This window comes from Phyllostomus discolor, chromosome 9, assembly GCF_004126475.2.
Source record: "Phyllostomus discolor isolate MPI-MPIP mPhyDis1 chromosome 9, mPhyDis1.pri.v3, whole genome shotgun sequence".
In the NCBI taxonomy this organism is placed as follows: domain Eukaryota; kingdom Metazoa; phylum Chordata; class Mammalia; order Chiroptera; family Phyllostomidae; genus Phyllostomus; species Phyllostomus discolor.
In genome coordinates, this window is record NC_040911.2 from 79,529,928 (window position 1) to 79,554,716 (window position 24,789).

Genomic DNA, 24,789 nt, shown 5'->3' on the forward strand with positions numbered 1-24,789 from the left:
ACAAGGGATAAGAGTATAGATGAGTTTTCTTCCTTCTAATGTTCTGTATTTTCCAGTTCTCCTTCAGTGAGCAGTACTGGTTTTAAAGTCCGGAGAAAGTAAGTGGTACCCCTGAAGGAGGGGAGCGAGGTGCAAGACATTAGGCAAGTCAACACAAATGAGCTGGGAAGCGGCAAGGCCTGAGGGGAAACCATCATGAAAGAGCACATGTATTGTGCAGATCTGGGGTGAATTTCCACACTGCAGCGTGTCAGCTGTTTCTCTGGATAGATATCTTTTCCTCCCTGAGCTTTAGTTTCTTGATTTGTAAAACAAGGATAACAGTTTCTTGTCTAGGTGGAAAAAGGAGATTAAATGAGATAATACATGGAAGGCTCTCATCACAGTGGTAGGGGGTAGTAACTAGTGGCTATTAGTTCAATATCTTATTAGGCGACATAGAGTGATATCCGATGCGACCCTTGGGGTTATTACAGCTATCCCGAGTTTCTCTCCTAATATATACGGCTGCAGAGCTTTCCTTTGCCTCATTTTTTTAACCAGTTATTTTTCTGTCTTCTTTCTTTTTTCCTTTGGTCTCTGCCAGAGGTCCCAGTAGCGCACACTGTCCCAGTAGCCCAGTAGCGCAGACTGGCATGCTTCTGTCTGCAGGTGGGTTTAGTTTAATGAGGCAAGGGTCAGATCATGTGATCCACGGCCCCTGCCATCCTGCCGACGTGCCTTGTGATTTCAAGTCTCTTTCTCACTCTTGGCAGCTCTGTGACATCTAATCTATAAAATGGGGACAGGGTTCATGTTTTTACTTGCTACAGAAAAATACTGAGAGAAAAAAAATCCAAGTGAATAATAGCCTCTAGCAATGATGAAGTCACTGGTGCCAGGCTTGCCCTTCTGCTGCGACCAACCAGAAAACCAGACAAGTGTATGAAACAACTGCTTTCAGATTCTGAACCCAGGCAGTATAAGGATTTTGATCCCTGAGAAAAGGGAAACAGCAAGATGCCTATGATTGCCCCAGCCATCTGTCTGGAGGGACTTTCTGGTCCACAGTGAAAGGAGGGGGAATCCAAGCAGAGGACAGCTGTCTCCTCACTGAGGGGACAGGGACTGGAGTTTGAGTTGCCTGGAATTTGTGAAGCAGAATCCTGGAGAAGAGGGAGGGACCTGCCCAGAGAAAGCGCTCCAGAAATCAACATATGGGAAAGGAGGAGCGGTCCTGTGCAGTGGGGGTGTTTAGTGACATGCTTGCCTCTGCCTCCTCGGTGCCAGTAGCACATCCACAGCTGTGACAACCAAATGTCTCCAAACATTGCCAGAAGTCCCCTGGGGACAAATGTGCCCTGGTTGAGAACCGCTGGTGAAGAACAAATACCCGAGTTCTCCGCACCGATGTGGGAGGATGGAGGTGATTGTTACAAGGTGGAGGATAACAGTAGTTAGAAGAAAATGTGTCCTGGAGCAGGAGCTGCTAAGGCCAACCGCACTGGGCCAGTGTCGGTAGCAGAGTGGGAGCCCCCTCAGGAGTAAGCTGGGCTGTGGCACCAGAGCCCACCTCACGTGAAACAGACAGCTTTTTCCTGCATGGACACTGCTCATCAGACACCTGCCCATATGGATGGGCCCACAAAGAGAAACAGAGATAATTGCTTTTCATTTCATGGAATTAAAATGGGTAGTCTATTTTGTGCAAACATGTACATCCACATCCTTTCTACTGTTCAGTCAGGCATCTAGTTCTTTAGAGATTTTTTTTAAAGCCGTCATTTAATCACTTATGAACACAGTTTTAGAAAGAAAAATCCACCCCCGACATTTCTCACCTCCTCTTAGGAAAAATTCTTCGTTCCACCTCTGGAAGTACACCCCAATGATTTATGTGCCACTATGGCAACTCATTAAAAATGCCACCCCCTTAAATTCCTTTATGGTGTATAAATTGGACATTCTAAAACACACATTTTACCATGAAATAATTCTCAGCAAATAATAAGATTAACCTAACTTAAACTGGATTCGGTAACACTGCCATCACCTATAAATACTTCTTGCACATTTTTAAGAAAGTCTTTTGTTACTTAGTCATTAGTTACTCAACCATAAATATGAACTAATATTTAAAACACAGCAATACTGTTCTGAAGATATAATTCAGTTAACGAGAACATCCACTCACCAAATGCACTGCATAAGATATGTACAAGGAGAGCCACTACAAGACTGAGAGAGTAAAAAAGTGGTACTGACCTAAACACTCATGAACAGACACCATGCTAAGGAAATGACATTTCAGTGATGACATGCAATACTGTGCAAACACTAAGAGTATGAGGCCTACACGTACTAACTCGGCAAGATGCCTTGGCATAGCATGAAGTGAAGAGCAAGATAACAAGTGGTATATATGGTAAAGTTCTATTTGTATTTCTAGAAAACAGATAGAGTCCTGACTGGTGTAGCTCAGTAAGTGGGGGGTCGTCCTGAGAACTGAAAAACCACAGGTTTGATTCTCAGTCAGAGAATGGGTTGCAGGCTGGGTCCCTAGTTGGGGGCACTTGAGAGGCAACAGATTGATGTTTCTCTCCTTCTCTTTTTCCCTTCCTTCCCCTCTCTAAAAATAAATCAATAAAACTTTTTTAAAATAGAAAAATAAAAACATAGATATATGTGCTATTTGTGTGTAGTATGTGTGTATGTATAGCTGTGTGTGTGTATATGTTTACAATTGTTTGGAAAAATCCCTAGAAAGACACACAAAAGTTATTTGCGCTGATTACATCTAGGAAGAAGCATTATGGAGACCCAGAACTTTTACATTTCACTTCACACCCTTCTAGCTATTTTTTAAAGAAAAAGGTGACTCATGTCTTTATCACAAGTATCATAACTGTCATACACATACCAAAGTGGGGACCTCCCCCAAAGACTAGTTGCACTAAGTCTATAAAAAGAACAAAGATATACTTTGGGTTATTCTCTATAAGCTCATTACCTAAAATCACCAACGGATTCTAGGAAGCACGAATCCTGAAGTCTAGCAAAGAAGGGCTATGTCCTCAAAAAGGAAATCTAGGAGCACCTCTTTTTCAGCAATGTTAAATTAACTCTAGGGTTTGCAACTTGCCAAATCAGGAACATCCCCAGAAATGGGATTCTGTGACTTACGAAACTGCTCTGAATAACTGGGATGGATACTATTTTCAGAAGTTACAAGTTTATACCATATTTCTGGGTTAAAAATAACAGTGAGATCATTGTACCAACTTTGAATCAAAATTCAAGCACAATTGAAAGTGGGCAAGAGCTGCCCGCGGCTCAGCACAGGAAAGGGACACAGGCCAAGGCCGCCTGAGAAAAGACAGAATTCTGCGGGGCTGCAGGTGGAGCGGTGAGCACTGTCCTGACCCACAGTGGTCCGCCATCTGATTTCTAAGCCAGTGTGTTCATGAACACAATGAGAACTTAAAGTAGAAAACTACAGGCAAAGGTTGTAAGGCCGCTCACTCTCAGGTGCTAAAAGCCAGTCTTTTCAGTGGAAAGATACAATACATGTCACTTTAGTAGACAAGGTGGTGACGGAGGGCTGGCAGCCATCACTGCCTCTACTCTGCACCTTCCCCACCCCAGGATGCTCCATTCACATGCCCTGGACTCACGGAAACAAAAATACAGCGTGTAAAGAAGGAATACTGCTATCTTGACTGATCAGCATGTCTCGGGCAGGCAAGATGGCCAGGAAAGCCAACCCTCTCATCATTCTGCAGTGAGACGGTGATGCCGAATTTGTCTAGGGCCAGAAGCAGATGCCGGGAACCTCTCCAACTCCTGGGACAACGCTGTGGGCCTCTGTCCTACACTCACCAAAATTCAATTGTTTGGTTTCTTTTAGGCGTAAACCTATTCCCTTCAGGACTTAGGAAGTCATTTATCAAAACCACGGGCCTGACTGGGAAATGTGGAAACAGGACACAGGGCATTTATTGCAGATAATCTGCTTCCTCACAGCAATATGGAAAAGTGGTAAGTGCTTCTTAAGCTTCATAACTATTTGATATGTGATAAAAGAAAAGAGACAAGCAAATGTTCTACTTTTCAACAGGGAGGAAGAAGGCACAATTCATAAAGCCACACATTACGGATCAGCCCACCTGATGCTTATACATTGTGGAGGTGGGGACTGTCATTTGTGACACCCGGTGTGTATCCAGTTCCATGGAGCAGGTATTATTATCCCCACAAAACAGAGGAAAAAAGTGAGGCTCAGAGTTCTTTAACATGTCTGTGGACACTGTAAAAAGTAATAAAGCCCATCAGGCCCCAAAGGCTGTACTTTCTGCCCATTCAACAGGGAAACAGAGGTCACTAGGCCCAGCCATCAGCCCCACCACGCTTGGGCCCACTTCTGTCTGACCACAAACTCAGCAGAGTTTACGCATTTACATTTGTTTTGTTGTTGGCACCATACAATCTACTTCTTACCCTTTCTAAGAAATTGAAGCGTGTACCACTTGTATAAAAGCCTAATTTCTTAATTTTGAGGGAACAAAGGGGAGACTGGAGAACTGACTGGTAAAGGAGAGTAAGAAATAGAAACACGGTCACACTGTTGCGTGTGGTTTATGAGACCAAGAGTTGGGCATTAAGGTACGGCTTTCCTCAGTCAAGGCAATACTATCTCCTGGGAGGGAGAAAGGGCATCCGGGGTTAGGATTTTTGTTTTTCCCTTAGCTGATCACTGTGGAATGTTGCCAGGCTTCCTGCTGCCAGGACGCCACCAAAATTTCCTGGGCAGGGCAAGAGCTTCACTTCGCCCCAGCACACAGCCTGCTTTCCAGTAAACAAACTGCCAAGGAGTCTGAATATGTAGAATCTCGGGGGTTGTGTTTTCTACCCCTGCTTTCAAACGCTTCACGTTTTCCAGGTCAACAGGAAACATCTCATGCAAAATTGAACAAGCCCCTGCTTCCGAATGCCAGTTCTTGTCTGATACACCAGCACATCTTTCTACGCCAGTCACAAAATGTAAAGTGGCACTGGGATGCACGATTGGTGACAGAAACAGTAGATGGTCACCTTCAGCCAGTGCAGCTTCTGTGATGGAATTCTTGGGGTACACCTTGTGTCAGGCCACACTGAAATGTTCTTGTACAATCACAAACCACTCTAACAGAGTGGAAGAGTATACAGTGTGGCAGACACTGAGCAAACAAAACTGGCCTGCAAGGTCATGTACAAACACACAGGAGACTGAGTGGAAGTGTTAGTGTAGGTAGCTGAATATTAATAAAGGAAGGAAGCAAAGGGAGTCAGACATTATTAAACATAATTGACTAGAGAGCATATGCCTGCTTATTAATCAGGAAGCTACAGCTTCACACACTCAGGGGAATCACGGCATTGCCCCACCAAGGGGATTCACACCCTTCCCTTCCCCAGGTAGGGAACAGCCTGGCCTCTGGTCTCAGATTGGGATTTCTGGGGAATGTGCGGGGGAGAGGGGGTGGTAAGCACATGCACAGAAACCAAGATGGTGACCATAAAGGGCTGTCTGTGTAGCCTGGGGAAAGAATCAGATTGGACGTGGGACACAGAACCCTGGAAGGTCTAGGAAATAGATTGGTTAGGGGGTGGACCCATCAAAAGCCCATGAAAGCGTGAAAGGTTGATTGGTTAGTTTGAAGAAGCACCTGGTCCTTCCCAAGCTGAAGATAATGTAATCAGCCTAACAAAGAAGTGCTCTCTCTCCCCCTCTCTCTTTCTCTGTCCCGCCCTCTCTCTCCCTCTATGTCTCCCCCTCTCTCTTTCTCTTTCCCGCCCTCTCTCTCTCTCACATGCTCTTGCCTCATTTGTTCACGTGTCTTCTCTCCACAGCAACCATGTGGCCCTCACAGCTGCATGGCCAGGAGCTATGTGGACATCAGCAGGCTCCAAGCCAAGCCTGGGCCCTGGATACAGCAGTGCCAGCTGGCCGGAGGACAGCCGGAACTGGACTAATAAGCTTTAATATGGACTAAACTTTGTCACAGCACAGAATCTCTGGACATTGGCCCTATTTCTGGGCCTGAAGAAGACAAAGTGGGGCTTTTTCCACAACGGGAAAAGTGGAGACGAGACGTCGGGAACCTGGGGGCAGCCTTCTATTTCTGCCCCTAATAAACCTTACCATGTCACAACCTCCCACATGTGGGTTCCTGGAATATTTCCCTTGCGATCCCATGAAAGAGTGCAATTTCCACCAGCAAGAGACGCTAGATTCTTTTTTTCTCTATATTGTTTGGCAAGAATTTCATTGATCCAGCTGTAGGAGCAGGCAGCTCCCTCTTTTGATCAAAGGAGGGAAGGCACGGTGCCAACCCCCAAAGAGCAACTACCTCTTCCTGTCATTCTTGCTTTATTCCTTTAAATGTTAAATTCTAGGTCTAGGATTTGGAGGAGAGGGTCCCCTGAAACCACACACCACATTTAAGGCCCCCCCCTTTTTGGAGAAAAGCTTTCAGTCCTTCAGTCAGATTCTCAAAGGGATCTGCAATCAAACACGGTGTGGACAAGAGAAAGTACCACACACTAAACCTGATGAGCTCAGGGGAGGTCCATGTGGAGGCCTTACAAACTCAGAGACCAAAGTCACCGCATAGGATGGTCTGAAATTAAAACTTTTTCTTTTTTTTCTTCCTGCACAGGCTCCTGTAGTACAAAGGACTTTTTTTTTTTTTGAAGGAGAATTCACACAGCCATTAACTGTATACAGCCCACTTCTCAGTACTCTTCTTTCCAGTGAAGAAACTGAAATACATGATAGGACAATGCCAAAACAAGAACCACTGGTTCATCATCTAGGCTACAAATACACACTTAATTGCTTGCCACTTTATTTGAATGCAAAGCAAGATTAAGCGTCCTTGCCTTCGTGGTACAGAGCTAAAGCCAGAACCCAGGTACTGGGAAGACAGCACAGCTGTTCTTCAAGGGGAAGAGGTGCGTCCCCTGTCGTCCGTCTTGTTGTGGGAAGACTAACCCATGTTCTGTCGGTTGCCATAGCCCCTGGGATGGGTATCCTTCCAGTCATCCCACTCCCGAGCTCTCTGGAGTGCTCCCTCATCATCCTCTTCCTCCTTTTGTTCTTGCTCTTCGTGTTGCTGAGCTCCTCTTCTGACCTCTGACGTTTTCTTGGGTATTCCCTGATCTGGTAAAGCTCCCACCTTCCGACGCTGATCATACCAGTCATTCACTGTCATAGATGCCAGACTTGGATAACCAGCTCCAAATACTTTGGCTTGGGCGGCATTCCGAGTGAGAATAAAGGGTTTCATTGGAGGCCTGGGCCGAGGAGTTGAGCCAGGAGCCGATGCTTCTTTGGAGGCATCTTTTTCCCTCAGGATCTTGATCTCCTGGTCAATGCTGTCGATCTCTTCTAAGCTGATGCCGATCCACCTCCGCAGGTGCAGGAGGTAATACTCACGAACATGCTCATCGTCTGCTTCCCCGCTCTCCACCGCAGCTTTCATGGCAGACAACCTGTGCTCCATCTCCTTCTTCTGCTTGTATCTCTCTATTTTAGCCTGTCTTTGAGATGCCATAGCCACGAGGTTAGGATGTGCCATGGAAGAACCAGCCATGCTACTTTCAGCCGAGTTGTTCTTGGTTTTAGGTAACTCAAACTCTGCCACATGATAGTGTTGGCACTGAGTTAAGTAGATTAAAAAGTGTTCTCGAGCCCACTGCAAATCATCCAGCCGCTTGCTGGGGTTGACCCGTTTCAGAGCGAGTGCTCCTTGAAGTGCTGGCACCATCAGGTACTTCAGGTCAGAGGAAGCAATCTCTTCCAAATCTTCATTATGGCTGAACGAGTCGAGCTGCACTAACATCTCGGCAGACTGCTTCAGGAGGTGTAGTCCTTTCAACACCTTCTCTTGCACTGCCCGGGAACCGGTGGGTTCCGCCGCCACTTCTACCTCATCCAGAAGCCGCTGGCAGGTGTCGAACAGCTCAGGGAGGCGCGGCGGCAGTAACTCTTCTCCTTCAGCTGCTTCCATCTTGCGGGAGGGAGCTGAAATTAAAAATTTCTTATCCTCATTTTTTTAAAAAAAATCCTCACCTGAGGATATGTTTATTGATTTTAGATGGAGAGGGAGGGAGAAACAGAAATGTGAGAAAAAAACATTGATAGGTTGCCTCCCATCTGCAGTCTGACCAGGATCACACACACTATCATGATTGCTATTCATAGGTGACTTAAACTCCCTTTGTAATCATTTTTGTGTGTGACCTTTGCAGTGACTACTTCCTGAGGTTGAGAAATTTAGTGTGATCTCTATGTTAGTTCTTCCATTTAACAACTTGTGGCCACATGTGCTGCAAGTATATTCTTAGCCCTGACCAGTGTGGCTCAGTTGGTTGGGTGTCCAGCAAAGCAAAAGGTCACGGGTTCAATTCCCAGTCAGGACACATGCCTAGGTTGAGGGTTTGGTGCTGGGTCAGAGCATGTAGGAGAGGCAACCAATCTATGTCTCTCCGTCACATCAATGTTTTTCTCCCTCTCTTTCTCCCTCCCTTCAGCTCTCTTTAAACATAAGTAAATAAAATCTTTTAAAAAGTATATTCTTAGCTTTGCTATTTAACTATTTCAGAACTTCTATCTTTAAAGGATCAAAGCAAGTTTACCTCCTCCAATTTTTCTTATATCCTGTTTTCTGGAGATATCACACAGTCTACAATCTGAACATTTCTAAGGTCAACAGACGTAATGAAAAGGTGGATTTTCCAACAACTGTCACTGGTAGGTGATAACACCTACTGGCTAAAAATATCTTGTATATGTATGCTGTTTTGAATTTCTTTCATTGCTTTCATAACTATCCTTTATTTTATTTATGTGTTTCTGTATTTATTTATACCTTTATCTTTCCCCAGCAAGGACTGAGGGTGACTTTAAGGACACACACAAGCTGATGAGATGGCATAAAATATCAAATCAAGGAAGAGAAAACCCCCAAATCCCTGGGAATTGGGAAGAAAAAAGTATTTTTCCTGTTTCACAGAGAAGCAAACCAGAAGGGGACAGAGCTAGCAAATGCTTTCTGAAGCTATGTGGGTTACAGGCTAGAAATAACCTGAGACCGAGCCAGCCCTAAAAAGGATATCCTGGGACTCTGTAGTGTTGGGGGACTGGCTTAAAATGAAACAAACTAATGACAAAGAGACCACCATCCCGGTTGGCAAAGCTGGGAGGCAGAGACATGGAGACTCCTCCTGGGAGAAGTCCTGAAGCTGGATGTGGGTGGAGACTGGAGGGGGTGGTGCTGATGGCAAGGGAGATCACTCGGACCGTGGATCAGGTACTCACACACTGCCAGGCACCCTCCAGAGAACATTCTAAGCATTGCCTCACTTAATGCTCACCTTAGGATGTAGGGACCAGCATTATTCAAATTTTGCAAATGAGGCTTCCCCAAAGTCATAGAGTACATGGCAGATTTTGATCCAGGCAAGCCTGGCTCCAGAGCCCACTCTGCACTTCCAACATCTCCAGAGACCCAATGCAGACAGAAGCCACCAACAGGAAAGCTGGGTCTGGAGGACCAAGGACATCTTTTCACAAAGTGGAGAGGGTGAGAAGGGCAGACGTCGGGGGTGGGTCAAGAAAGTTGCAAAGAAAAATGAGGACTCTGCTAAAAAATAAGGAAGTCAGGGTCTAAATTCTCAGGCCTTTTATTTGGGTCTTGGCCGCTTGCTGGGCAGGTAAACTTCCTTCAAGCGACCTCGCAAGGGGTCAGAACACTAACTTGTTTCCAAAGCCAACCTTAACCATGAGATAGGATAATAGGATGATGATGATGGTGATGAAGATGATGATAATTTAAAAACCAGTGTTTGCTTCTTCCTATGGAAAGTTAGAGCTATCACTCAATTCAGTGGGTATTTCCTGAGCACACAATATGTAACAGGTGCTGCGCTAGGCACCGTAGCTTTGAACACAGGACTTTATAAGGAAGACTTCATGTAATTTCCACAGCACATTGTTTTTTAAACATCAAAAATATCTAAATTTTAAACTATAGCACTTCTACTTCTTCTGTGTCTCGGATGTGAGTGGGTATCAATTCCCCCAGGCTATTCTTATCACGGCAATCTAAAAAATTAGTTTTGCGCAGGGTCGCTCCTGCCCCCATATCCCCAGGAGCAGCTCCCACCTTCCATGGTTCTTTGCTCTGCTCACTTCCAGCTGCAGCTTTTTCCTTCCATCAGATCCCCTGTACCTGGGCCTTTGTGGGAGTTGGTACAGCTATAAGACAACTATTTCCAATTGTCCCCTCTTCAGGCCACTGACAGCATTGCACCTCCTGGCTGCAATGGCGGAAGAGGGGCCATGTCAACTGTTCTGAGCAATGAGCTGTGAGTAGAAGTGATGTTAGATGCTTGTCGCTTCCAGGAGGGATCATTTAACTGCTGATTGAAACCCTCTGGAGCTCTCTTTTCCCCTCTACGTGGCAATGGCAACATTTGAGATGGTCCCTGGGTTACTACCCACCCTGACAGCCCAAAATGAACATGCGGGCTGAGTGAGAAATAAACTGCACACTTTTAAATTGCTCAGATGTCCTGGCCTCTGTGGCTCAGCTGGTTGGAACATCATCCTATAAATGGAAAGGTTACAGGTTCGATTCACAGTAAGGGCACGTGCCTAGGTTGTGGGTTCATTCCCTGGTCAGGGCACTGATAGGGGGCAACTGATGTTTCTCTCCCCTTCTTTCTCTCTCCCTTCCCCTTTCTCTAAAATCAATAAGCATGTCCTCAGGTGAGGATTAAATAAATAAGCAAATAAATCACTTAGATTTGTGGATTGTTTTTTACCACAGTAAAACTTACCCTCTTCTGACAGACACAGCCTTTCAATGAGACTCAGAATTTCTGGTCCATAGTGATAACCCCTTCTTCTTTTCCAAGAGATACACAGAGGAGATGTGGATATGTGAGACACACACACGGCTATAGATGGAGATAGAGATACAGAAAGATGGAGATAGAGACAGAGATAGAGACAGAGAAATAGAGACAGACGGAGAGACAAGGAGAGAGATTGAGATGGAGAGGGAGACAGAGATAGGTAGAGAAATAAAGACAGATATAGAGACAGATATAATTTTCTTAGTCATTTCTTTGAGTTTGAGGTGGAAGAGGCCAGGATATATGTCCTACCAGCCACCCTGACAATCCATGTATATAAATGACTTAAATATAAAAGTAAATATAAATTTACTTTTCAGTCTTAAAAGCCCTTAGAGAAATCTCCTAATTTGAATTTGGAAATATAGGGATTAATTTTTTTAATCTGTAAGATAAAAGGCACAAATAATGTCTTGAAGTATGAAAAGCAATGAACTATATGAACTAATGAGATGGTATGGAAAGACTAGAACTATTGACATTTGGGACCAGAATATTCCTGTGCCCTGCGCACTGTAGCATGTTTAGTGTTATTTTTGCCCTCTATGCACTAGACGTCAGAAGCACTGCCCTCCGCCGTGTGGTGACACCCAATAATACCCAATATCCCCTGGGGGACAAATCGCCTTCAGTCGAGAACTACTGCTTAGCTACAATCACAACTAGATTGAAACCTCCTCCTACAGAACTGCCTAACAATTTTCTTTCATAAGCTTGGTGTCTTCCTGACAAGAATTCAATAAAGAAGTGGAAATCCAGAAACAACCCTGGTGGCAGTACTCATTGGAGCAGCAGCAGCAAAGACAGCTAGCCCTTACCAAGTGTACTAACCCCCAGTGCCTCCCTCAAGCTTCATGACAACCTGGGAACAGGCAAGATGACCATTCTCATTCTGCAGATAAGGGAACTGAGCAAAGTGAGGTGTAGCAACTTGCCCAAGGTCAGAAGGCCAGTAGGTGTAGAAAAATCATGTCCAAGAAAACACAGTGTTTCTTTTCACTAAAACCAGAGAAATGCATACTGAAGTAAGAAATTACTTTTTCTGCCTATATTAGCAAAGTTTTAAAAAATGATACTGGTATTGATTAAGAGCCTTGGAAAAAGTGACATTCATGCCTTTTCTTGAGAACAAATTAGAATATGCATCAAAAACTTTTAATGTGATAAAGGCAATTTTTTCTTATAGGAATTTAGCTTGAAGAATAATTTAAAAATTATCAATGTTCAATTCTATCATTTCCATTTGCTTCTTGTTATAACTTGTATTTCTTTTCCTCACTGAGGTTTTCCATTTTTTCATTTGCTTCAAGAGAATTGGTAATTGCCTGCTGAAGCATTTTTGTGGTGGTTGCTTTAAAATCCTTGTCAGGTAATTCCAACATTTAATTCATCGTGTTGGTGTCTATGACTGCTTTTTCATTCAACTGGTGGTTTTCAGTTCTTGGTGCCAAGATAGGGGATCTTCGGTTGTATCCTGAGCATTTTGTCTACTATGTTTAGAGAATATTATGTTGAGAGAGTTTTGGTCCTTTACTTTAGCTCACAAACACCCTCTTTAGGTTTGGCACGCAGGCCATGACCTGCTTTGGTGGGCCATGGTTCCAGTGACAGTGTACTGTTCAGAGCCTGTGTTGTTTATTTGGGTCTGCCTGGTTTGTCTGCTACAGCTGAAGCTCCCACAGGTCCTGCTGGGGCTGCCTGAGGACCGGCCTGGCCCATGGGAGCCTCTTGGGGTGGGGTGAGAGGTCTCAAACACCCTGGGAGGTAGAGGCTTCCCAGGCCGGACTGCTTATTTAGGTGGGAATCCCCTTTCCCAGGTGCCCCAGAGAATGTAGGCAGGGGTGGGCAGTCTTAGACCCATGGGGACAAAGGCACTTCCCAGGCCAGGTCACCATACATGCACTGGCAGAATCCCCTTGCTTGTGCCTCCTGGCCACCAAAGTCTGGTTTAGCTGGGGATGGGAGTCTCAGGCAGTTTCCCATGACCACTTACTGTTATGGGTCTCCTAACAATTCCCTCTTTCTGGGTGCTGGGTTAACCTGATGATATTGGACAGACAACAGGTCAATCCTGGGAAGAAAGGAGTCTATCTGGGCCCCTTCCTGTTGCTGGGTTTCAGGTCAGGATGCATGAGGTCCTGGTCGCTTTGTTCTGTTGGTAGACACAAGACACCCTACTTTTGTGTCGCTCCTTCAGTCAGTTGGTTTGGGGCTTCACATCAATCCCTGTTCTTCTTACCCCTGCCCATGTTCTTCTTTGGTTGCCTCGTGGTTTCTAGGGTTTATAGCTGTACTTAGCAGGGAGAAACAGGTCTATGCCATCTTGTCAGATTAGAAATCCCAAAAGATTTTTAAAATTTCATTTACCCTTTAAGGCTACTATAATTTTATCAGATAAAGCAAATTTAAACCCTTTGGTCTTATCTTTGTTTTTTTTTTCAAAGCACAACTTGTACTTGGGAAATGTTTAGAGAAAAAACAGACATCATTCTTTACGTCTGCATTCCAGCCTGCAATCAATCTAGCAAAGTAAATGAAAAGGGGTCTTCAGGTTACAGAATGCACATACAGTAACTAGACCTAACATGGCTGACCTTAAGACAAGTTAACTTTTCAGATTTCTTTTTTATTTTAATTCTTTTTAAAAGAGATTTTATTTATTTATTTTTAGAGAAAGGGGGAACAGCAGGAGAAAGAGAGGGAGAGAAACATCAATGGCTGGTTGCCTTTCATGTGCCCCTACTGGGGACCTAGCCTGCAACCCAGGCAGGTGCACTAGACTGGAAATTGAACCTGCGACCCTTTGCTTTGCGTGCTCAGTCCACTGAGCCACACCAGCCAGTGACCTTCTCATATTTCAGGAGTAAATAATCTCTAACAACTTTAAGTCTGGTACCTAGTAGGCAAAAAATTCTGCAAAGAATGAATGACAAAAGCATTAGATACCTGGTACATTTAAATTCTCTTTCTTAGTAAGGCTCAATATGTAAAAACATAGCCACTAGAGGGCAGTAGATTCAAACTATGCCCCCAATCAAGAGCTTGCCAGGAACTTCTCAAGTTCTAGACCCAGAGTAGCTGTGCAGGTATCACTGTCTGAAAACACGGGATGTTATTTTAACTCTTTCTCCCCCAAACCTTACTTCTAAAACGTCACTGGCTGTGGGTAATTACCCAGTTTTTAAATTTATACTATGCCTAATATTCCCCCAATGTTTTCCAAGAGTTCTTTGTAAAAGAAAATTCTGGATATAAGTACTAAATATTATATATCGTAAAGAAATGGGACTAAGTCTCTTTGCTTGTTTGTTTTTAAAATATATTCAAATTTTCCACTCAACTGCATTATTTTGTAAGCAAAAAAACAAAAACAAAAACAAAAACAAAAAACCTGCCTCATATACTATAAAATGTGGTAGGAATAGTTTTCTTAACGACATTGTTTTAAAAAAAGTCTCCAGGGCTATCCTTACCGCCATAAGCCCTCTCACACTGTGACTGGAGAAACACCTGCTGCATAAATAACTTAAAGAAGCACCTCCACTGGGAACATGCTTTCTTCACGACGGAGAAGTGCAGGGGTAATTTTCTGCTGTCAGTGGCATTTACTCCTCCCAGATGTTCATTTCTCCGCTGTTTTTTTTTTAATTAAGGAAAAAATCCAGGGGCTTTAGGAAGACCAGTTTAGGCTAAAGACTTTTCCAGTGAGTTAAACCAACTTGCAAGGCTTATGTAAGAGTATATTCTATTTAACTTAGCAACATTCTCATCTTATAAAATACAAGATCAATCCCAGCTTAAATATGATGATAAAGCTATAAATTGGTAATCAAGGTACTGTGATACTTTATTCTATTTTAAAATCACATTGAATTTCACTTATATGTGTTTCTCATTTAGTCATTCAACCAGCCTTTACTGAGCACCTACTATGTGCCAGGTACTGCACCCTTATTCTCTACTCACATGTGAAGGGCTAGGTTTAGAAGGCAGCAGATGCAGACACTGTGATTAGATGAAGCAGAGAACAAAACATTAACCCTGACAGGCAAACAGGTATGAATTTAAAAACATTTATCCTTAAAAGTTATGCTTCAATAAGCTGGGTTTTGCTAATATGTTTGAGGTTGGCAAAACCGAGCTCTATCAAAAATTTCAGGAAGCTTGCTGGTCTGTATAGCATAGCCACTCAGCAGACAAAAACCATGATTTACAACTTCAAAGGGCAAAGAGCCAAAAAGAAGAAGAGTTCCCAGGCCAGATGAGAACATTTCTCTACATAGAAAAAATTATCAAGGGTTTCATTCATTCCAGCAAACAGAGTTAAAATTCCTGACTTCCTTTTTTTCCCTCCCCTTGGTTTTAACATAAGAAGCTGAATCCTATCTGGTGTGAGAAATTTAACTGAGAAAGCAATGACTTCTCTCTGATTAGTCTGAAGGTAGGCAGAGCTTCTTCAACACTGGGAAGATGAGAGGTTGAAAGGGGAACACAGTGGGCAGTGAACAACGCTGGTCGCTCCCAAGAGGGCGCTGATATTGATGGTATTCTGACTTAGCAGGAAGAAGCTAGCAGAGACTGAAGGAGGTAACTGTATTTAAGACTCAATGCTACTTAGGACTTACTCATACCTGGGTGTTTGCATTTCTTTCAAGTTCTGCCTTTGAAGTCAGCCTGACCCAGATTTGAGTCTCAACTTTCTACCATTCTTTGGGTGACATATTAATATGTAACCTCTCTCTAAGGCTCTATTTCCTTATAGGTAACATGGTGACTATAGTATTATTTATTTCTCAGGGGTAGATGTGAGAATCAGAAGGAACAGTGCACATAAAATACACAGCAGGACGCCTGGAATGTGAGTGTATAATAAATGGCAAACTATTAATCTTTCTGTCTTCCCTTTAATTGTGTATAGTCTTCTTTTTTTAAATTTTTTATTTATTTTATTTTTTGAGAGGGGAAGGGAGAGAGAATGAGTGGAAGAGAAACATCAAGAGTGGTTGCCTCTCACTCCTCCCACTGGGGACTTGGCCCACGACCCAGGCATGTGCCCTGACTGGGAATCAAACCAGCAACCCTTTGATTCACAGGCCAGCACTCAATGCAGTGAGCCACAGCAGCCAGGGCAATTGTGTACGGTCTTCTTTATCCTATAAATATGTAACAGTGAATGATACTAGTGACTAGATACTAGATACAGGGTCCCTTTTTCATTATAAAATCATAAGTATGTCATTCTGTAACATAACAATATCACACTCAAGCACACCATATGACATTTTAGATGAAATGATCAAATTGCTGCCCATCTTGTGTGAGACCTTCATGGACCCACCCACCACACTCAAGCAGGCCTTACTTCTGCCAGACCCTGTGTTTAACTAATTTTAATCAAGCCGTTTTCTCATATTTTAAGAAGACACAGCTGAGTAACAAGTCACGCATGAATGTTCACTTAGGGAAGCCCTTGAGGAGCACTATCCAGTCAGACCATGTGGGTGGGCACCGCTGTTTGTGTGGCCTGAAAAGATAAATGCCCGTAGGTGTGGCTGTCGGGAGGAACACAGCCAGTTTTTCAACTTGGTTGGGATTTCTTTTTAAAACTGTGACTGCAGGCAAAGTACACAGAAGTAAACAAGTCTCTTCTCCCACAGCACGTGTCCCTGAAACTCAAAAGTGAGGCTTGATGAGAAATGTCCCAGATGGCAAATAGCATGCTTGAGCCTTTAAAAATAATTCTACTCTTAAACTGTTATCATCTCTAATGACTATTGGCTGTTATCTACAATTTAGCAGCCTAAAATAGAGAACTTTATTTTTTTTATTTTTTTTTTAAAGGGACAGAACAGTCACAGTTAGGCATAGCCTGTACAGAGGGTCTCCTAGGAAATAGGGCTTGCCAGGTTATTCTGTGACCTTGCTCATTTTCTTCATTATCCTGGGGTTTAATTTCCCCCTATAGAAAATGAGACAACTAGGTGAGCTTCGTGTTTTTATTTATTTATTTATTTATTTATTTATTATTCTTAGAGAGGGAAGGGAGGGAGAAAGAGAGAGAGAAACATCAATGTGCGGTTGCTGGGGGCTATGGCCTGCAACCCAGGCATGTACCCTGACTGGGAATCAAACCTGCGACACTTTGGTTCACAGCCTGCACTCAATCCACTGAGCTACACCAGCCAGGCCTGAGCTTCGTGTTTTCAAACTCTTTTTGGCCCTGACATCCTTTCTTCCAATGAATGCTTGTCTGGAAACCCACACAGTAAATAAGCTAACATGGATGAGCAAGAATAGAGAGTCTAGGGCCCCAGTAAATTCACTACTGCCTCCCTCTCCCAACCACGGAGCCCATACAGGGCTATGTGAAGTACATTCTGAAAGCCATGGCCCAGGAGTTACACCATTCACTAACTCCGTGGGCCTTTGTCATATACACTGATGGCTTCTCCTTCACTACTTGAGCCACACAGTCAGCACACACTGCTGCCTTCCAGCAGTAGCAAGTACAAAGTTCAAAACCCCATTCTGGACCTGAAATCAAGTCTACATGGCTGAATCTGCATAACTGAATCCAATCCAGAAAGTGGTAACAAATGCAGGGATGCAGTGTCACACAAACATTCAGACTTTCCAAAAAAATCCCCCCAAAACCATCAACCTGATACGTGACAGGAAGCACCAGGTTTTGTTGTCTGACTTCTGAGACCTGGCTCATCAATCTCCTGCCTCTTCCTCAGGATCTTAGGTTCAGTGCAGAGGGCGCCGGGTGGTGAGACACTAGGTTGCATATCATTTTAATGCACATATTTAAAAAATGTCTTTTAATTCAATGTAAAAAGATATTTTAACATGAAAACTGTCTGCTTTGTGAATTTTTTTTCATTTTACTTCACTTTTAAATGTGTCCATATTTTAAAAAGTCACTAAAACTTAAGGAGAAAAAGTTAATCTTTGCACCTGAAACTTAGCATTACTCTTTTCATTAAAGAATTTTCATTAAAGTGAGACAACATCCTTTTGAAGGGTTTGCCTGCTGTGTGCATTCACACATTTATTCTGTATCCTCAAAGAATCATTTCCACATACTATTAAAATGAACAATTTTCTACCTATTTTATTCCACTTTCTTTTCTTTCCTCTCTGTCATTTTTCCCTTCTTATCTTAAAATATATTTCTAGTGCTAAAAAATATAAGGAGAATTACATGTAATTATTATGTTGTATCCAAAGATAGAACTTTGGACATTTCCTATGTTGTTAAGTATTTTTGTTGTACTTTCATTATCCAAATTTTTAATTACTATATGTATTAATTCTTGTTTACCACATCATATTTTGAAACCTTTATTTTAAAAGTTTCTTATTGTAAACACTTGGACTTTGAATGCTCATAGAAATATATTTTTATTAAACAATTTTCTTTTTCTTCTAAAAAAGTCCTTAATATTATTTCCATATCTAAACTATATCCTGACTCCTATTAAAAATGACAACAACACATCCATAATTATATAAATTCTACTTTGAAACTTTGGATTTAAGAGCTTATAATGTCTCATGATCATTAAAAGAAAAAAGATATATTCATCTACTCTTTAAATACCAGATTTCTTGGATGAAATGCCTAAACACACAGGTTATAAAATGGCCTTTGAAGATGGGGATGTTGACAGATTCCAAAAGAAAAATAAGAGGGCATGAAAGCACAGTTTACCTGTCTATCAGCTAGGGCCTTTCATCATCAAAGACTCATTGTGTTTAACATTCAACTTACTGTACACATGCAACCCATTTGTCCAACAACTGATCTCAGAAGTTCAAGTCTGAGGAAAGGCCGGAGACATTCCACCTCCTTATCGTGATGTCTCCAAGAAACTCTGTCCCATATTGGAAAATATGTTGGGTGCAATCCAGGACAAAGGTGCCAGGAGGCGCTCGTGGCATATGCCACGTGAGCTCCCCAGGGTTTATCAAGCTATAGTAATGCACAAAGGACTGGGCCTCCAGGAATGCTTTCTGACCTGACTTTCGAGACGTTTATCTAAACCATCCGAGCCATTTCACTCAGGGCTCCCATTCTGTTCACTCTATGCTTTCCTTGAGCCCATAACAAAAAAGAAAGGAAACAAGTATCTTTGAGGCAGGGAGTTCATGTCCATGGACAATTATGTACTCAGGACTAAACTGATGGATTCAGTTAGCAGTCTCCAGAGTGGACTGGAGTTGACCAGGGGGAAAGAGGCACATTTCAAGTTGGGGGACGATGCAGCCCCGCTGTGGCATTCAGGTCTGCCTCAGCATAAAAACAGACCCAACAGGCGTGGCAGGCCTGCGTCACGAGCAGTCAGACTCGAGCAGGGTTCTCTCGAGTCTGTTAACCTGGCATGCACCTTACAGCCTTGCCACATGTTAAAATACTGCCGTGCTGCTGAACTGGCTGTTAAATATTCTGAACAAATACCCGAGACACCAGATGACACGGAGCCTGAAAACCAGGCACTGGGACTTTGACAGGAGTTGGCAGGAAAGCAGTACACTATGAAATCTCAGAGGCACTTATTTAGAGGAACAGGATAGAAACAGTATTTCAGGAAGACCTTCTTGGGGTGTGGGCCTTCTGCCTTATCTCAGCAGGATGGGCAGAGGGAGGGAGTTTCGTAATCCTGTGCCTGGCTTCAGTAACAAGTTGTTTACTCTGCCAGTACATCATGAGAAGTGGCTGGTTGGTCGGTTAAGGACAGCTGAGCTGTTTATTTAGACAAATGTAACCCAGCCTCACTTACCTTTGGGTACCCAGACTGAAGTGCCCAATGACTACGGCTTCGGAGTTCTTCTAATACTCTCAGATCGTTACCAATTCATTTGTTTCTTAGAAAATACTCTTAAGTCTCATGTCCCATACCACTAGTGTCTTCCTCTAGGGCATGAGCACACAGAGAAGGGCAGAGAAGCATCCATTAGGTGTAGCTCCTAGTGAAGGTGACTGGCATCAACAAGAGAAGGCTTAGCCTAGTGAGTAATGGGGTCGGAGGTCACATACCCAGGAATGAGGAAAAATTGTCAGAGGAAATAGAATGAAGGAGTGTAGGCAGCCCCTTCAAAAAGCCTCCCTGGGGAGAGCAGGTCAGTGATAGGTCCATAGCCAGAGGCAACTGCAAGGTGAAATGGGGAATCCTTTACAAAAGTTAGGTTTAAGCCTGGGCCCACAGCCTTATGACCGGGCTGCCACAATTAAATACATAGGATGTTGGATGGCACTAGATCTGTGGTGAAGCATAAAGCTGGAAAGGACCATCCAGCGGATAAAGGACCCATAAAGGACCATCAGCGGGAGCTGGCTCTTAGACACAGGAGGCAGAGGTGGCCTCCCAGGAGGGTGAGCACACAGGGCAGAGAGACACGCTTGGTCGGGCAGAGGCCTGGTCCTGTGATGTGGGTAGAGCAGGTGAGATCAGAGAGGGCATGGGGAAGGGCTTGGGCTCTTGCCTGAGTCAGAAGAGAAGCCATGGGGGTTTTGTACCAAGGACTAACACGATCTGATTTATATTTTAAAAGGATCCTTCCGGCTGCTGTGTTGAGAAGGGGTTGTGGGAAGATAAGGAAGGTGTGGAAAAATCCACTTAGGAGACTGTAACAGTTATCCAGAAGACAGATGATACTGGCTTGGAGCAGGGTGTTGGCAGTGGAGATGACAAAAACTGTTTAGATCCTAGATTTATTCTAAAGGTAAAATTCACAGGATTTGCCAATGGACTGGATGTGAGGTTTAAGAGCAAGAGGGAAGTTGGGGATGACCCCTAGATTTTTGTCTAAGTGAACAGAAGGATGGAAGTGCTTTCTTTGAGATGAGAAAGTCTCAAATGTTAACAAGTGTATACATGTGTGTAGAAGGGAGAAGGGACCGGGGAAGGGGTAGGAATATTAGGAATTTGGGTTAGGATGTGTCAAATTTAAGAAATCAGAGTAACTAAAAAGAACAAAAATGCATTGTTTAAATAAGAACTCTAATGGAAATCTAAGCGATGATGTCAAGTATACAACACGGTCTAGGTGTCAAGCTAGAGATCCAAGCTGGAGAGAAATGTGAGACTGAACAAGGTACTGAGGGCGAAAGGCCCCCAGACTGGGTAAGATTCGGGAAGTGAGTGACAATGGAGAAGAGATCTGAAGACTCAGTCCCAGGCTTTCCAACGTTAAAAGGCTGAGGATACAAGAAGAAAGCACCAAAGGAGACTGACAGCAAATTGACAGTAAAGTAAGAAGAGAACCATGAGAGGCTACTTCTCAGAAAGCCCAGTGAGGAAAGAATTCAAGAACAATAAAGTCAACTGTATAAATGCTGCTGATAGAGCAAGCAGGATGAGGTTTGAGGAGTGTCTGATGGACTTAACAATGGGGCGTGGGGGTCCAATGATACAGTAGACTACCAGAGTAACAACCTGGAGCAGGTGAGAGAAGACAGGATCTAGTGCAGACGGGAAAGATAAAACAGGGGCTGGTCTTCCACAGACACAAGAGGGAAGGAAGCTGGTGGATGTGGAGTGTGTGTAGTCATTCTTTTCTGATTGCTTCTCGTTTCTCGATGAAACAGAAAATCAGCTCATCAGGTTACCTGGTAGTAAGGTCATCAGAGAAAGGCTATAGGAGGAGGACACAGAGGTTTGCAAGGAGAGGAGGAGGTACAAAATAGTCATGCAGGAGGACGGAAGAGTGGACACACAGGGAAAATGGTGTGTGATGGAGGGTCAGCATGGAGGGTCCCCTGGAGGTGGAAGGTCACAAATGTAGAGAGCCTGGTCAGCATGGTAGTGTGTTGAGTGGCTCAGATGCCGTGAGATTATGAAGAGTTGGGTTTCTAAGAGTCCACCATCTGCCTCATACATATTCATTAACCCTCACCACAATGAGGCACATGTTACTATCTCCATTTTACAAATGAGGAAACCAAAACAGATGAGGCCAAGTGACCTGCTCAAGGTCAAACCACAGGAAGAAGCAGGACCGGAATTCAAGCCAGACGATCTGACCCAGCACCATCACCGATACCACACAAAATGATTGTCCTCGTAGTGGACTGCGCCTTCCCACATTTAGACCTTTATAAGAGTTTCTAAAAGAATATTTTTTTGTATGAGATGTCTATAACAAATACTCCAATATAAATATTTCAACATGCTTCTTGTTTTTAGAACTGTCAACCAAATTTTAAATAATGACAGTTGCTTTCTTATGTATTATTCATCCACTAGTCAGTAACAAATAAAAACAAAGTCCACACTGAATTCTCTGGAAGAATAGAGCCAGGCTCTGAATCCAGGTCTGAGGACCACCAGGTCTGAATTGGGTAAGGAACGAGAAGGATGTGAGTTTTACAACCAGAGATGGTCACTAAGTCAAGCAACTATCATGAAACTTAAATAACAGACTTTTGGGCAATTCAGTCAGAGAAACTTGTAGAAAAGTTGCTACCTAAATCCAAAGTATCCTTCACATGAGGAATATTAAAGTCCTTATTACTATTACCTACAATGCATAATTGGCCCACATTGCTATTTTCTGAAGTTTTAAAAGAACAAAACCAAAAAAACAATTCCACTCTCCCTGTTGAACCAAGTGTTCCCCTGCTTCTGAATGCATTTGGATGGAGATCAGAAAGGGACTTAGACCTGCCCTCCCCTAAAAAAAAGGCTTGCAGGAAACAGTTTTTTGTGATGACTATGCCAGGGAGGCTGTCCTTTGAAGTCTCTCCCCAGTTTTGTCTAGATAAGATGTTTTTCTACCTGAGCCAATGAATGATTCCACAGAGAGAGAGAAACGAACTATGGCATACCTATATACATTAGGGTTTGGGGTTTTTGTTAATGTTAGTTTATTTTAAACTCTGCTTCGTACCTGGGTCCACCTCGGAAGAGGAAGAAATAGAAAGGGCTTCTACAGAACTAACAGCTTCGCTGGGGGCCTCCAGGCTGGCTTCTTGCAGCATGTAATCTCTTATGTCACGAGCAGACGGCAGTTCCAAAGCACTGTTGTCTGACTGGCTGCCTGGAGTGGCTTCCTGAGTTGCCATAGTCCTGCCATAAAAAACAAAAAAATGAAACAATCCACACAAAAGGTATTGCAAAGAGGAACCTCCATTACAGGCAGTCACGACTTGCCAGACTAAAATCCCAGAATCTTAAAGGCCAAGGCACAGTACAACCAGAATAATGTGTGTTTACTTCCTCATCTTTACTTTGAATCTAGTATTTGCTTACTGTATTTCTTCAGCATGAGAAACAAATGTTCTCATTACATAAAGAAAGCATTAATAATTCCAGCTGGAAAATAAGCTATCTGTCTGGTAAGGATGAAATACTGTGCAGCACTATTATCCAAGGACTATAAGAATATTTAATGAGAAGGGAAACTGTTCATGAGACATTCAATGGGAAAAGATTTTAAAACAAGAGGTAGAGTTTGATCCAGATTCTGTGCAATAAAATATCATTTGTGGGATGTGTGTGTGTGTATGTGTGAAAAATATAACCCTATAGCTAGAAAAATCAAATCTGGAAGAGTATATCCCAAATTAATTTCACTGGTAACCAACTCAGTGGTTTAATTTCTGGCTAGTGAGATTATAGGTGATTTGCATTTTCCTTTGTGGTCTACTCAACCATGCATTCATCCATTACTTAACGTGCCAGGCCAGGTGCCAGGCCCTGGGGATACAAAGGTTAATGTGATAGACCTTTCCTTTAAGTTGCTTACAGTTTGAGGTGATCTAAACACAGAAACACACCCTGTCCACAAAATGATGAAATAGAGCAGAGCCCAGGAAGAGGCAGCAGGTTTTCGGAGTGAGGGGTGGGGGGGGCGGTTATCCCCAAGCATAAGGCAGGCCAGGCCCTGGCCAGAGGACAACGTAAACACCAGAAGAACCAGCTTGAGCAACCATAAATGACATGGGGTGTCAGGAGTTTAAAGTGAGAGTCAAGGAACAGTCACGCACTATGTAACTCAGGAGGGACAAACCATGTGGTCTCAGCTGGGACCCTCTCCTCTTCCTGTGCCAGGTCTGGGAAGGACATCAAGTCCTTGGATACACAAACTCTTTAGCTGAGTTCTGGAGACCATGAAAGTGGCTTATTAGGTTCAGTGTTTGGACACTTCTTATTTAAAATGAGTCTACATCCTGCTGCGTCTACACGCACCTGTGGGCTGGGTTCTCTAGTGGGGAGCTCTTTGTGGTGCATCCAACCCTGCCCACCTCTCTATAAAATAACTGTGAGTCTGGGCAGACCCAAGATCCTCTGCTACTCTCTGCATTGCAAGTTGTTGTCATCAATAAATCTTGTCAGAGACCACACCACGCATTGAGACTGCTGCGGGCCACCATGCACCATGCAGAGGAGTTACAATCAGGGTGTCCAACCCATTTTCACCAGGGGCTACATCAGCCTCGTGGTTGCCTTCAAAGGGCTGAATGTAGAGCTCCTTGCCCCTAGTTAAGGAGTAGTTACATTTACCAGTCCTAAAATTGCATTCAGCCCTTTGAAGGCAACCGTGAGGCCGATGTGGACCCCGGTGAAAATGAGTTTGACACCTCTGAACATAGTCAGATCTGCAGAAGGATTTGAAGGACCTACACCTGCTGGCAGCCAATCTCAAAAACAACGGGAATTCATTCACCTGCACTGGTCCCAGTGAGAGAAAATGAGCATGTGAACCAGAGCAGGGCACTGTCGGCCAAGTGCAGGGGGCAGATTATGAACATAATGAGGAAGGAAAATGAGAGTAGAACTTAATAACTGAATGGATAAAGGAGCCAGGAGAAACAGTGGGTCACTGAGGGTGGCACCTGGG

At 43.5% G+C, this 24,789-nt stretch overlaps 1 protein-coding gene and 1 long non-coding RNA gene across 5 annotated transcripts in view; both read right to left on the bottom strand.

Moving 5' to 3' along the window:
* Positions 1 to 24,789, bottom strand: part of SHLD1 (shieldin complex subunit 1) — a 69,701-nt gene that overhangs the window by 38,654 nt on the left and 6,258 nt on the right. For 2 of the 4 annotated variants that reach the window (XM_028524421.2, XM_036009583.1), the window contains exons 2-3: positions 22,837 to 23,015; positions 6,670 to 8,044 (exon numbers count right to left, since the gene is read on the bottom strand). In XM_028524421.2, the coding sequence (XP_028380222.1) occupies positions 7,008 to 8,044; positions 22,837 to 23,011 (1,212 nt within the window). In that variant the 5' untranslated portion in view covers positions 23,012 to 23,015 and the 3' untranslated portion in view covers positions 6,670 to 7,007. Of the gene's footprint in view, positions 1 to 6,669; positions 8,045 to 16,747; positions 16,901 to 22,836; positions 23,016 to 24,789 lie in introns of those variants that run through there. The other 2 variants (XM_036009585.1, XM_028524422.2) reach the window with 2 other exon arrangements.
* LOC118496794 lies at positions 17,371 to 22,829 on the bottom strand. The gene is made up of 2 exons (XR_004899346.1): positions 19,413 to 22,829; positions 17,371 to 19,161 (listed from the first exon to the last, which is right to left on the bottom strand). It is a non-coding gene; the product is annotated as an uncharacterized LOC118496794 (long non-coding RNA).